This window comes from Populus alba, chromosome 10, assembly GCF_005239225.2.
Source record: "Populus alba chromosome 10, ASM523922v2, whole genome shotgun sequence".
Taxonomy (NCBI): domain Eukaryota; kingdom Viridiplantae; phylum Streptophyta; class Magnoliopsida; order Malpighiales; family Salicaceae; genus Populus; species Populus alba.
This window is the reverse complement of record NC_133293.1, coordinates 19705690-19720754: the sequence shown is the minus strand read 5'-3', so window position 1 is coordinate 19720754 and position 15065 is coordinate 19705690. Positions and strand designations below refer to the sequence as shown.

The window sequence follows — 15065 nt, the reverse complement described above, 5'->3', positions numbered from 1 at the left end:
AATATTTATCTTGTTGCGTACCGTTTTTCATTATCTTTCATACAAGTATACATTATAAATCAGGATTTTTCGTCTCGGGGAAAAATCACATTTGTATCACATACTTTATTGTATAGTATAAACCCAACAAATCACATTCCTAGACCTCATTGCAAGCCAGTCAGATGATCGACCCCGTCTGCATAATAATATCTTTTTTAAAATTTTACAAGCGGCGAACTCTCTTCTTTTTTCTGTTGTCGTGTCAGGTAAATTTCTGGAAACATCTTTCGCAGCATGTTTTTAAAAATTTTGAATTTTTAAAAATAATTTATTATATTAATATTAAAAAATAAATTTAAAAAATAAAAAATATATTTTTAATTAAAAATACTTTAAAAAACAACACTTACTATATCATCAAGCATACAGTATAAGAGCTCTTAATTAGGAGTATAACAATGAAGTTCAACTTTTGTAGACAAACCAACCTTTTAAATATTAAGTATAAAGCTAAGGTGTGGGAAAAATATTGTTTTTCCAAACTTATTAGCACTGGAGATTATAATAATAATCCATGGTGTTTATTTATTTTATTCTAGCCCTTTTTTCCTTTAGTTGTAGATTTATTTTTTTTAATTTAGTCTTTTTATGATAAGTTAAGATGGAGATTTAGAGTTGATAATTTATTTTAATTTGCTTTTTATATGGTTATTATGGTATCAAAAACAAATCTCAACATTGGATTTGTATCAAAAAAATATCTCAGCGTCGCAGTATGATTTATTTTTTAAAAAGTTTAGTTAAATAAAAAATGATTTAAAAAAAAACTAGATTATTAAACTTTGTGAAGTCAATGACCTGGTTTGTGAGTTTGGCGAGGTAATCCTAGTTGCCACGGTTCGAGGGTTTAGCAAAATACTCTTTTTTCTAATTGAACTTGATTGTACGATCGTCTATTTTGCTTTTTTATTGTATAGTTAAAAAAATAGTTTATGAAAAAAAACATGTTATTGAATTTTTGAAAGTTCATGGACCTATAGACGAGTTTGATGAGTTTAACTTTTTTTTTTAATTTAATTTAATTTTTTTTATTTTATCTTTTGACATTGAGCTAATTGAGAATTGAGTTTTATAATTTGTTTTGTTTTGCTTTCTTTGAGGTTATCATAGTTTTTTTTTTAAATCTCAGTATTGATTTGATGCTTGATTTTACGATTGTCTATTTTTGATATCATATAATTAAATAAACAATAACTTAAAAAACAAAAACAAGTTATTAATCTCAATGAAATCCATTACCCTATTTGCGAGTTTGACATCTTGACTCTAGTTACCTGATTTACGGGTTTAGCGGGTTTACACATCAAATCTAATATATATTTTTTAGTTTTTGATCCTTTAATTTTTTTCTAATTGTTTTTTTTTTTATTTCACCTTTCTTCAATATTGGATTGGGTGGGAAATAGAATTTATGGTTTAGTTTTTTTTCTACTTTCTATAAAGTTATCACAATCTCAAATAAACTTTTTTTTTTGTTGATGCTTGATTTTGCAAGCATCTAATTTTATTATAGAAATATTTAAAAAAATAAATAAATTTATTAAATTCATTGAAGTATATTATCCAGATCGTAGGGTGACTGACGTCGATCCAATTTGTCATCATCTCAATGTTAAAAAAAAAATATCTTGACATTTTTAAAAACATTATGCTATGTTTTTACTTTGATTATCAAAGTTTTCTTTGGACCCGTTAAATTAAATGATTTATTTTTGACCAACTTCCACACAATTTAATTTGAAATTCAAACTAGGTAAAGAGTTTGATTCACAGGTTTCAAGATCAAACCATTTAATTGGATTTAATAATAGTATCAAGAAAATCTACTCTTGATATTTAAAAAAAAAAAAATAAACAAAAAACAGTTCAATTCGCCGTGGAGTGCGAAACCAAATAAACACAGGAAAAAAAAACAGAATTAGTAGAATCAAGCCTGATGAATTTGTATTTACAATTTCCTCAATTATAATAATATAATTAAAAAAAAATACACTCAATTGTGTTGTGAAGATCTGTTGAATCTTTCTTTCAAAAAAAAAAAAAACTTTACTCTTTGGTCATCATGAGAAGACCAGCATCAAAATCCAACACAACTGAGGATGTTGTTCGGTAAAAAGATGCCCAAGTATTAGTCCCGTGGGTAAATTATAGATAGAGGAATTACAAGATTTGAGTGCAATTGCAAAAGAACACCCTAACAGTTGGTTTCGATCAGAGCAATTCAAGAATAACAAGCCTCGTTGTCATCCTTCTCAACGTTCACCATCGCTATCACTATCAACAATCAAAATACATCATCTAATTTTCCATCGCTGATGTTATTAGGTAACAGTCTTGAAACCGACGAACCAAACTTGTTAATTCTGGGCTTAGATAATATCCAATTCCAACTAGCAATGATATCATAACAGTAGAAGTGCTTTTTTTTTTTTATTATTATTATTATTATTTATCAATAACGATACTAATTCCAAAAAAACAAAAAAGAATAATTAATGTCAAGAACTGCCATTGCCTCTTTAGCCCCTCTGATATTTGCCACGGCATGAACTGCCATTGCCTCTCCATGGTTCAAGAGGGGAGAAAGATCACATGAGTGTGAAGATTTTGTTTCTTACGAGGGATCAAGTGACCAACCTACAGCAAGCATGGCAAGGTTAAACTAATTGAATTACCATAAATTCATCCTTCTACGTTCTCCAATTCTCCGACTTCCACAGCTAATAAAAAGATTCTCTTAAAACAAAACCCAGTTTGATATACAAGGTGAATGTGCAAAAGCCCTTGATCAATGCTGGTATTATATGATGCATCTCTGCTGCCGACAGCACAGAGGAGAAAATGTCTTGAAATTTCCAGTGGTTTTACCCATGAAATATGCATATAATGGATACGGAAACGCAGCACCATCATGGCTCCACAAATGAGAACTCTGTCATTTGAAAGGAAAATTTACAATCCGAAAACTATTTACATGTTGCTAGAAACAAGATGGAAGGTTATTTGAAAGGAAAATTTACAGCAGGTCCCACCTCAATCGTAACCTTTCATGTCTGAATCGTGTATAGAAGACATTGATAGTAAACTGATTAGAAGAATTTAAATCCTGATCTGTGGACAATATCAAAAACGGATATAATGATTTCAACACCAATCAACACAATGATGAGCCACTCCAAAAAGTCTGATTTCCTGTTTTGCAAAATTTCCTGAAGAAAGCGAATATTATGCTGCAAAGACAAGTAAAAACATCAGACATCACCGTAACACTTCGGTTAGAGAAGCTTTCTAGCACTAGCAGCAAGAGTGCAACATAATCACAGAGGAATTTCTAACAAAGAAAGTACCTCAACAAACTTGAGCTTAAAATCAAGACTCGCAAATCTCTGAGTTAATTCAAACTCATCTCTGAGATATTCCCATATCTGAGCATATTTGGCATCTTTCCAAGCTATGTCTGATCTGTTGAAACCATTAAGTATTTTTGGAGTTACAGTACATTCATAACAAATGAAACAGTAAAAACAGAGAGAAAAGAAAGAGAGACTGAATTTGCCATCCCTGGTTAAATTAGAAATTAACAGTATAATGAGAACGCTTCTTTGTTTATTTCCATTTTTGGGTGGCTAAATAGCCCCCCAGAACTTTGAAATGTCTGCTTTAGTGATTCAAGTAGAGCCATCACCCACTACGCATTAGGCAACAAGGAAGATAAAGTAGGTGGTTGGCCATGGCACTAGCAAGTATAGAGACAAAGCAACAACCACAGTACATTGAACAGCAAATGGATGCAGCTTTCAAAATCTCTGGCCCTCTTTCTTCCTTCTTGTTGTTATATATCCTACCATATAGCCCATTCTCACCAAACCCCAGTCCTGTCATCTCCCAGAAGGTCCTTAAAGCACAGGGCATCTACAAGGCCAACCAAGGTTGGATTGGCCCAGAAGGTTGGTTCTTGAGCTAGTTAAAAAGTGTGCCATTCAGGATGCATTTGGTTTCCAGAAAAATACAGGGATGAGAAAAGGAAGAATAGGAATGATGAGATACCATTTCATTATTTATATGGATGTGCAAAGAAAACAAGAAATAAATGCCACAGGCATGCCATTCCTCACAGATCCAAGCATCAATAACTTCTCGTTTTATTTCTTTCCTTTTCCTTTAGTTTCTTGATTTTCTTCCCCTCTCTTCTGATGAACCTCAAACATCCTTACTCTTGAATTTCTACAGTTCTCACAAACTCAACAAAACCTTAATATGAAACAAAATTGGAATCGGCTACAAGAATGTTTTTTCTTTCACTTTGTGCTAGATAGATCTATTATCATAAGAATAGGAGCGATAAAATAAGCATTAAAACCTTTACCTTTCAAAAAGCCCAAGCTTTAGAATCACATCAGCAAGATTAGAATTGGCCTTCCCCACTATTTGAAAAAGCTTTTTACTGTCCATAGAAAACGTTCCAGTTTTTTCCATCCCGCGATTTATGTCAGTAAATTCAGCAACCATATCATCAACCTAGAAAAGAAGAAGAGGTTATGGAACATGCTTAGTCATGAAACTTGTATAAATGTAAACACTTTGAAATTAACATGGCCCATACCTGGCGTCCATAGTAGTCAAGAGCTATACTTTGACCAAGAACACTACCAATTGTCCGTATTCCATCGGTGTTCAAGAACTGCAACATAATGTAATCCAATCCACCTTGCATCCATGTGTTTAGAGTTGGCTTCTCTCTCACCTCATACTCTTGCAGTTGCGAAACAGAAAATAAAGTTCAACAAAACACAAAGGCATAGCATAATAGATTAAAAACATAAGAGAGAATGTATAAATAAATTAAAGACTGCCACAATCAGATGCAAATGTAATTACTATCCATGGTACAAAATCAATAGATACTAGACAATGAATAATCAATGTCAACATTTCCACCAAGTGTTCTTCTGGAAGCTATGTGCATATCTCTGTGGTTCTTGGTTACCTAGTAATTCATTACTTTAAGCCAAACTGCAAAAAATAACTTTCTTCTAATATATATATATATATATATATTTGAACTGCCACCTCATCTTGTGCTTCAGCTACCTAGATTACCATTCTCTCACATTTGGGAGCAATCTATACAATGTAGGTGATAATGCATAGTACTATTGAAAATCAAAATAAAAACCATATGAGAGCTTACCATCCTTTCTCATTTCAGGGAGCAATCCCGAGGCATGTCTCCTTACAATGTTCACATATTCATCAACCTCATGTTCACGGACATTAAACAAAACAATGGATCCATATTGGAATACTACCATGTAAGAGCAACTACTTCCACTTATGCAAGAGCCCAAACCCTGAAAACAACTTAAAATTACATTAAGTAATACATCCAAACTGATTTATCATCTATACAGACATGCGGGTTACTCATACTAAAATCAATGAGATAACCGATTTAATTGCACCATAAATTTCATCTTTCATCTATAGAACGCAGGGAAAAACAGTAGACTCCACTTTGATAATTGCAATTTCACAGAGAGAACAAATCCATGATTAATTATAAACAGAAAAGAGCAATTTAAGCATAAACAACACATTGTTTATCTCACAATATTCAATACAGTAATCCTCTAAACTCATTTCAGGAAAACAGGCAACTTCGATGAATATAAAACTGCTACAAAACTTACAGAGGGTTGAGAGAGATTCCCAAACTTAAGAACAACATAATTAGTCATTCGCGACGTTGGTGGTATAAAATTTTGCTTGTTCTGTTCCACTACGCTCTTCAAATCCACACTATAACAGCAACAATAATAACCAGCTCCCAGGTTAACTTTTAACAACTACAGAGAATGAGAAAGAGAAATCGGGGTAAAAAAAGAAAACCTAGTAGAGAAGAAAAAGGCGCGAACAGGAATGGACGGCCGGGTGTCCTCCTCGACACCCGTGCCTTTACCACCAACGCCTACGTCCGAGCAGAATACCGGCTCATTCCAGTCCACCGCCGTGTGCTGCTGATTCGGTGACGCAGAGGCCGAGATCGAAGAAATGCCCCTCACAACCACCAAATTACCACCGCGAACTCCGCCGCCCCAAGCAACATTATTACAGTGGCGTGTGGTGAAAGCGAGAATTGAAAAGGAGGGATTAGGGGTTGATGAAGAGACACTTAGGGTTTTAGAGAGAGAGAAAAAATGACTGGAGTTCGGTGCCTTAACAGAAGAGATAGAGAGAGGGTTTTGGTGGTAAGAGAAGAGGACTGTACGGAGAGAGAAGCGGATTGTTTTCGAGTGAGCGTCAATGGCTCGCCACATTTTTTTCAGGGTGGGTGTTGGAGGGAGCAGGAGTGAGCTCAAGTTTGGCTTTTGGGGTTTAAATAGGGTTTGAAGGGGTTTTTTTTTTTTTTTCATTTTTTAAATATAGGCCCGTTTTGCACAAATTATTTTGTAGATAGGAAATCTTTATACAGTTTTTTTTTCATTGCTAAAATATATTTTTTTAAAAGAAAAGTGTTTTGGATGTTAATGTATTATTTCATTAAAAAGTATTTTCATCTTTTTTATTAATCACGTGATAGTCTATAGTTGTTGAAAAAGCAAAAACTAAATTGTTATATTAATACAATTTATAAGTTATTAGTTTTTTTTTTTAATATTTATTGGCGAGCAGCGAGTGCCAACATGAATCAAGAACTAGTATTTTTGACATTATTCCAAATTTTATCATCTTCTTGGGCCTAAATCCATATATTTGTTGGAAAATAATTAATATCACGTTCGTGATTTAAATATTATAATTACTGTCTTTCATAAGTATTATCGAATTTGAGAGAATTGGGCCTGTTATGTTTCATTCGGTAGAGGTCGGTCGATGCAGGATGGGCTTTGAGTGTTAAAACCCTCCAATGTCCAATACTGCTTGTAGCTTTTCATCGCTAGGCTCGCCCGACTCCTTGTCACTAACTCGAGTGCAAAGATACAAGCTATGCCTGTTTTTCTATGAGGTTTTGTCTGATTTGTTTTTATATTTAAAAAAAAATTAAAAAAATTAATTTTTTTTGTTTTAAATTATTTTTTTTATATGTTTTTAGATCATTTTGCTTCGATCATATTAAAAATAATTTTTTAAAAATAAAATAATATTATTTTAATACTTTTTTGAGTAAAAAACATTTTAAAAAGTAACCGCAATCAGGTTTAATTAGATTATATAATTGGAATTTGGTATGGTAAAAATTAAATTTTTTTAAATATAAAAAATATAATTCTTATTAAAAAAAAATTAAATATTATGGTTAACCCGATGTGAAAGTCCTCTCTGAAGGTCTCTTATCGGATTCCAGTTTGAAATAATAGAGCTAGAAATAAATCTTTAAAGATCTTGTTTTGTTTTTGTGGGTTCAGCAAGAAGCATTCCCGAGTATATTCTGTCTTGCTAGAGCCAATCAAGCGAGGTCTAGTAGTTTCTTGACAAGACAGCAGAGAGATCAGTCTATAATTGCCGCTCTATCGAGGCCAGAGAGCAGGCGCGGTGGCTGGGATCAGAAGTTCTATTCAAACTCACTAAAAGAAAACAGAAATTAGGCCATTCGCATCACCTTGAGCAGAATCCCAAGAACTTTTGCTGTGGCCTCCTCGTGTGTAGTTAGGTGTTCTCTGCTTAGATTTTAAAATTTATTCACACATGTATAATATATTTAAAAGAAAATTTACCAGAGTCTCCTTGTGAAAATCAATAAAAATCACACATCGGATATCGAATTGGGCTGTGATTCTTGTAAAAAAGAGCTGCTGAAAGTCTAAACTGTTAATAATTCTACCTGCTTATATATTTTTTATAAACATGCCTTCATTGGTTATTTTATTTTATTTGTTGTGTGCATATGTACATTAGCCCATAGAGATTTCTGAAAATTAAAATGTTGCAAGTTGAAAATAACCAACGAAGCAACCAGGAGGCTAGAACTTGGAGAATTCTAATTAAAAGAATTTGAATAAAAAAATGGTCTACCCAACTGTCAATGTCAGCATTTCTGGCTGCCAATGACAAAGCTGGGATGGTGGGTATTTCCAGATACAGTCAGAAGCAGGCAGCGATATTTTAATTAATTTTTATCCTCGGTAGATATCCTCATTCAGTAACTAATTTGACTCGATACCGTAGGATTATTTTCATCAATCTAGGTCATGAAACAGACACGATCGAAGTCATGATGTAACCTTGCACCGCTCGGGTCGGACTCGAGAATTATTTAATTGCCTCCGAGTAATTGAACAAGAGCCCGTGTCTTTTTATTCTTTGCTAGGGACACCATTTGCTCGGCGGGATTACAGCCTAGATGATGTAAATTCGAAGTGACCAATTCGTTGAAAAAAACGCAGAGGAGGATTAGCTCCGATTCTCCTTTAGGCAGATCGATGAACAGATTGTAAGCAGTCTATGCGTCATGTCATATTACATAATCAAAACAATATCCACCCTAAAGACTCCAGTTGATTCAGTTTTCTTCCTCTGCTTACTTTTTAGCACAACGGACAACGCACTCAAGGTTTTAACATTAATTATCTCTTGTAAGAGTAAAGAGAGGGGTTGGGAGGAGATGTGGTGGATGCAGCGAGACGCGGGTTGCTGGCGAAATGGTTCTGTTGGTTGAATTGAAGGGTCGCTGAAGAGGCAGTTATCGTTGAAGAGAATCCTGATGATGCTGCAACAGAGAGCTGTGACATTGTAGCAACGACATTGTTGCCGCCATTGATTAACCACGGCCAGCTTGAGAATCTCGGTGAAGAAACAGCTTCAACCTTCTTCTCTGCAGTCCTCTCCTGTCAGCATAAGATCAATCAGCACCGACAAGTAATATGAAAAGCATTTTCTTCCGATTAAAAGAGTAGAAGCCCTATAGACACCACCATTTTAGGAGATTAGAGACAAGGCACCTAGTTACCATGTCTCCAATGACAAGACAGCGCTCCTAAAATGAAGCCCTCTATTGTCATAACGATGGCATTTCAGTGGCTAGACTCTTAACAAACGAATGGTCGTTACATGTTCATGGGCATCAAAGACTTGATTCAAAACCAGTTTCTGCTGTTATTTGAAAGTTATTCTTTGAAGCTAAAACATGCTGCATGTGCATTTTGTTTTCGGTAGAAAAGGCAACTCAGTTTCCTGTGAGGAAAAAAGGCAAAACGAATAGAAGGGAACTACCTCGTAGCTTGATAATAAACCAGGGTATGTGCCAGACCATGCTGGAAGGTTCTTTGACGCCATTGGTGACCCATGAAGGGTTTGCAAGCTCATATGTGCTGCAGCAGCACTGCCCTCCACCTTCAAAAGCACAACGTGGCATCAATTTCCAACAGCTATATTGCAAGCATTTTCAGAAGAGAAAGGACTTTAACCAGCCACATGATTTAAGATATGCCTAAAGAAAGGATCGAGCAACAAGAATATGTTTAACAGTGAAAGAAAGCAAGTAATTTCAGGCATCTTAGATGGAATCATACCACTTGTCTCTCTTTTCTGGGTATTTCACAACCACCATAACGACAATGGGAGGCTCCCACACTGTCATTCCCCTTAGGATCATTTGATGGCTGAGAAATTCCAAGACTCAAATCAAGATTGTGGCCGCTTCCTGCATTTATACCCCCCAGGAAAATCTATTATATTTACTAATCAATAGGGAGAAACTATCCTTCTTCTATAGCATCATAATAGTCTATTAGTACCTCCATTGTTAGGATCGGAAATCACATCTCCTTTATAAACGCTAGGCTCAAAATTGGTTACTGCTTCTCTTCCGTTAAATTCGAGGGCTGCCTTGTCATAAGCCCTGGTTTATAAGAAAATGAAGATGGAATTATATGTTAGCTTTAAAATATCATCAGGATATTAGTACTATTAGAATCAAAGAGAACAAATTCAAGATCACAAGGACCTTGCAGCTTCTACTTCGCTGTCGAATAATCCAAGATAAATATACCTGGTAATCAGAGAAAGTGTTGCCTGAGCGTTTTTTTCTCTTTGAAATAGCCATCTTAAATTTCACGTCTTGATTTTAGGATTTTAGAGTCTAATTGAAGTGTAGACAATGGTTATCAAGTTCTAACAATCACATGTCCTGACATCAATAAATAATAAAAAAGGTCTCTAGGTTTTAGGGGCTCTCACTTCTTTCCAAGGAATTGCCCCAACCGAGCTTCCCATCTGCCACATTTGTGAAGAGTTACACCTCTGTATTTTGAGCTACCTCGTGAGAAACCGGTGCTTTGACGGCGAAGAATGTGAACAAATTCTTCTTTACTAAGGTTTTTCATCTACAGTCCATCAATATTGCAATTAATATCCACAACAGAAAGGGAAAAAGAAAATAGTAAAGAGATGAAAGATAGTAATTTATTATTGAGAAGAATCCTCACCTGCTTCATATCTTCTTCATAATCACTTGAGTTAAAGTTGATGTCCGCGTCAACTCCCCGAAACTTAATTGCAGCTCGATCATATGCCCTGAACAAGTAAGATCCAGATACGGCAAAAAGTTAACAAGATGTCAGATACTTTTAAGACTGGAACAAATTAAGTACTTTCTCGTGAATTCATCAGAGAAAGTACTTCTAATTTAAAGAGAGGAAAATTAACAAAATTCCTACCTTGCTGCAGCATGAGCAGTGTCAAATCCACCTGCTTAACATGAAAAGACAAAAAATATTTATGAAATGTCATCATAATTAATACAAGATCGCAACCAAAACTAATATATTGCCAGAAATTTCAGTCACCCCGTGAGCCCATCCATCTGCTTACCTAAATATACTTGCTTCCCACAATCCCTGTGCCAATCAAAAAAATAAAATCAAGATCAGTGAACAAAATAACCAGGCAAAACTCTTATCAGCAGACATACACAAAAATAAAAACAATTAACATGAGCGATTTAGAAAGGCAACAAATCCCAATAGCAAATCCATGCTTGCTCACCAGATATGTGACTCCCATCTCCCCGTTCTCCTGTAAAACGTCACTCCTCTATACTGTGAGCTTCTAGACCTTGGTCCTCTCCTACTCTTCCTCGCTTGCTGCTGTTTTTGCGGCACATTTTTCGGCTCTGCCTCCGGACTTGACCCCATCTGTGAAAGCTTCAACCACTGAGGTCTTGTAGCTGATGCTACAGCCAATCCTGGCTGGAAATTCAGTTCCAGCCCGGTGCTTTCAGGAAAAAGTTGTTGAGTTGTGAAATCACAGTTCCGGTTTCTTTCTTTCGAAGCATTAACGGTGCTTGTGTTGGTAAAGTTTCCATCTTTCTTCAAGATATCAAAAATGAAAGCAGAGTTACTGTTGTTTGAGGAATTCTCATCTTCGGTAGTGTTGGTAATGGAGGAGTTTGAAGTAGCAGAATCTTCCATTTGTTGAGTCCTTGAAGCTGCTGCTTCTTCTTCTTGGTGGTTCGCAACATCAACAATTACCAACATATTGTTCTTGTTGTTGTCTTTACAGCAGGAATCACTAGAGGTGATACCAAGATTGAGATCCAACATGATGATCTTTTCTTTTCTTTTTTTGTTTGGCTTATTTTATGGTTCTCACTCCTTAGTATTCGATCCTTTGAAGAAACTAACCAGGATAAGCAAAACCCATTTCAAGAATGACGTCTAGTTAAAGAAAAATCAACAAAAGATGCATAAATTTGTAACAAACAAATGGTAGAGAAAAAGAGAAATTGAAAGACAGTTTCTTGAGTGTAACGGATGGGATCAGAAGAAGAAGAGAGACTAAAAAAATACTAGGGTGTGAGTGACCAGGAAACCTTAACCAAAGTACATTTGAAAGATAACGAAAGAGAGGAGGAGAGAAGGCAGGGGTGTGTAAAAGTAGAGAAAAAACTGCCTGTCTGTCAGATTATATGGACAAATGGAGAGAGAGAAAGCGGCCTGCAAATATAGTAAAAGTTCCTAGAGAGAGAAGATGATTGAGGAGTTTGACGATCAGAAGGGGAGAGAGAAGCATGAAGCATCTGTAGCTGCCTTCAAGGACTAGAAAAGATGAAAAAAGAAAGAGATGGGGACGTGTTAACCGTAAAGGGTAATATTCTTACACTTGCCCTTATTTTTGGGATGCCTGTTATGGTAGGTGAGACTTGCACTCTACATATTTTATCACAAATCTTAATTTTACCTCTTTTGTCGGCCAAACCCGATTTCACATTCCTCGCAGGATTACTACCTACTTCTACTCATATTATTTTATAAATCAGTTAAATTTTTACCTTGGAAAAACCAATAAAACATCAAAATTAGCTTCCTTTAAATATCATAATATTTATTTAAAACTATAATAATCTCATGAAAATAAATTTAACATTAAATAAAAATATATAAAAATATTAATTCAAAATAAAATAAATATTAAATAATGAAATTAATAAAAAAACAATGAAAAAAAATGAAAGATGGATTTTTAAAAAATATATTTTTTCTAGTTTATTTTTTCTATACAGTATTATTATGGTTTTTAAAAGATTATGATACTTTTTGACAAAGAGAATGTGTGAATAAATAAAATAAAAAATAGAATATTTTTAAAATCTTTATACTTCCAATGTTTTTAGTCTTTGAAAATCATAAAATATAACAAATTTATTTATCATTCGCTCTCTTATTTATCAGGTTTTCACTCATAGAATATCAAAATTGGTTTGTAAGAAATGTTGTAGATAATTTTATCTATATGTTTTGTATAAACTCAACTAATAACCACTATTGCTATTCTCTTGATTACCATTTTGGTTATGGTGTTAAGGATAATATTATTCTGAAAATTTTAATTTCAAATCATTTTAGGACAGAATTAATAAATAAAGTAATCATCCTTAAGTCGGTGTCCTGTGTTTTTCTTCTCCTTTTTTTTACAGGAGTCAGTGTCCTAAAAAAATCAGATTTGAGTTCATGTGCATTAATAATTAATTAGTAAAATTATTTCGGCTTTCGAATAGTAATAAGAAAATAATCATAGATTATAATCCAACTTGAGTGGTGAAAAAACACAGGGCGGAGGATCTGGGCTCGGGGTTTGGTGTGTGACAAGAAAGACATGGTAAACTAGTGCTAGTTTGATATTGAGCCGCGGCTGAAATTGACAGTCAACTATAAATATTAAGGTATATTAAGGTTTGATTAAATTAAAAATTGAGTTTTGTTTAAGTGGAATCCATTTAAATGGCGGCTGTTACAGCGATTTAATAAAAGCAAAATTTTTATGTTTCTATTCCATTGTTGAATTAATTTAGCTGCTTCACTGTCCGTGAACAGTTAAGAGATAGAAAGTGAATTATAATTTATTTTTTACTGTTTATGTGAACAGCGGAGAATATTTTCATTGTTTATGACCCGAACGGGTTCTAATCCCATCCTAAATGTTTTGCACTGGACCCAACCTGGTAAAATGAAAAAATTCAACAAAATTTTGCAGGTATTGTGTTTTATTTGAAAAATTAGTGTTTAATATTATTCAATGACATTATATAATTATATTAAAAAAAATATTTCATAATAATATAACATTTGTATAATTTGGTCGCAATTCCAATTTTATTCTTCATGATAATTTACCTGATAATATTGCACGTTCAAGAAGCCATGGAAAGTATTATCAAACAAATATATTAAATTATTTTTTATTTAACCTCAATTTCAATTACAATTTTAATCAAACATATATTTTTTAAAACTAACATTGACTAGAAATATATTTTATAAAATAATTTTTTTTTAAAATAAAACAATAAAAACTATTACAATACCAAATAGATTTAATGGAGGATATGGTATGATCACTGAGGAACTTGTTTGATGGTGAGTGGACAATTACAGCTGATACAGTACTGAAACAAACGAAACATTATATTCAAGGGAATTCATTCACTGTTTCATGGTAGAAATGTTGACTGCTCTAACAGTCTGTTATCAAGGCACCATAACTACACATCTTATTTTCTTTAATTTGAAAAACATCTTAATTTATTATTAATATATAAACTTTAAGGGGAGATGATTGTTCAATATAATATTATTTTTTTTTAATTAAATTTTCATGAATTTAAATTTTATTATTTTATTTTGTTTGATAAAAATTAAATAAAAAGTAATATGTATATGTGAAAAATTTAAACTAAAAAAGCTTTTATATTAAAAGATATATTAAAAAACTTAACTTTCTATGTTGAATTGATTATTTTACACAGTATTAACAGTCAGCATTCACAGAGCAGCCCGGTTAATGTCTTTCTTTGTTTATATATTTATATTTTTTTTCCCGTGACCGGACAGAACATCCATTGATAGCCACTTCAAATCACAATGGTTTTTCATTTACTCCTGGAAATATTTATTTTTTTTTGTTTAGAATTAGGTTGTGGCTAATTTAATCTGAGAAGTTATTTAGCAAGGCTTAGAATTTCTGCTAAGAAAATGGCTCTGGAATATTATTTTTATTTATTTTTAGTTACGTCCTATTTTATTCATGATTTTTAGTTGAAATTGTCAATATATAAGACAATTTTTCGAGCAAAATATATAGCAATTCACAGGAATCATTCAACTTGCAATAAAAGGTCGGTCATCTATTGTATGAAAACATAGCCTGCCTCTACATTCCCATTGTCTTCGCCACATAAATAAATAAATAAATAAATAAAATTAAACCACACACGAAACTCATCGAGCGGGAGATGCGTGGCAAAACATGATAGGCTCTGAAAAGTGGACGGAGATACCATGGCCGAATATTAAAAAAAAAAAAGTCGTGCTGAACAACGTTCCTGTAAATAGAACTATAATTTTAATTCTAAGGGCCACCCTCCCTTGATTTATATTTTTCATCTAGTTATTGTCACACGTACAAGTAATAGTGGTCCCCACATCATGATCTACAGACAATCGTCAATAAATCCAATGGCTGTGGTTGCTTAGTCTTGGCAGCTGGGTCCCACAAATATCAAGAAGGGGCACCACAGGTTTTCCATG

The 15065-nt window shown here is 33.6% G+C and overlaps 2 protein-coding genes across 6 annotated transcripts; both read right to left on the bottom strand.

The window, feature by feature from the left end:
* Positions 1-2876: 2876 nt before the first annotated feature.
* Positions 2877-6449, bottom strand: LOC118059927 (protein RETARDED ROOT GROWTH-LIKE). 2 transcript variants are annotated; one of them, XR_004689365.2, is made up of 8 exons: positions 5932-6449; positions 5733-5841; positions 5234-5393; positions 4646-4794; positions 4409-4560; positions 3390-3504; positions 3075-3272; positions 2877-2974 (listed from the first exon to the last, which is right to left on the bottom strand). XR_004689365.2 is itself a non-coding variant. In XM_035072959.2 (7 exons), the coding sequence occupies exons 1-7, from the start codon at positions 6357-6359 to the stop codon at positions 3132-3134; spliced, it is 1254 nt and encodes a 417-aa protein (XP_034928850.2). In that variant the 5' UTR covers positions 6360-6449; the 3' UTR covers positions 2877-3131. The 2 variants fall into 2 exon arrangements, 1 of the variants encoding a protein (XP_034928850.2); XM_035072959.2 differs by having other exon boundaries at positions 2877-3272.
* Positions 6450-8411: 1962 nt separating this feature from the next.
* LOC118059926 (APETALA2-like protein 1) lies at positions 8412-12071 on the bottom strand. 4 transcript variants are annotated; one of them, XM_035072954.2, is made up of 10 exons: positions 11026-12061; positions 10852-10877; positions 10698-10731; positions 10467-10554; positions 10219-10364; positions 9986-10030; positions 9777-9880; positions 9552-9682; positions 9253-9372; positions 8412-8867 (listed from the first exon to the last, which is right to left on the bottom strand). In XM_035072954.2, the coding sequence occupies exons 1-10, from the start codon at positions 11580-11582 to the stop codon at positions 8607-8609; spliced, it is 1512 nt and encodes a 503-aa protein (XP_034928845.1). In that variant the 5' UTR covers positions 11583-12061; the 3' UTR covers positions 8412-8606. The 4 variants fall into 4 exon arrangements, with proteins under 4 accessions (XP_034928845.1, XP_034928846.1, XP_034928847.1 ...); XM_035072955.2 differs by having other exon boundaries at positions 10698-10728; positions 11026-12059; XM_035072958.2 differs by having other exon boundaries at positions 8707-8862; positions 11026-12071.
* Positions 12072-15065: the final 2994 nt, after the last annotated feature.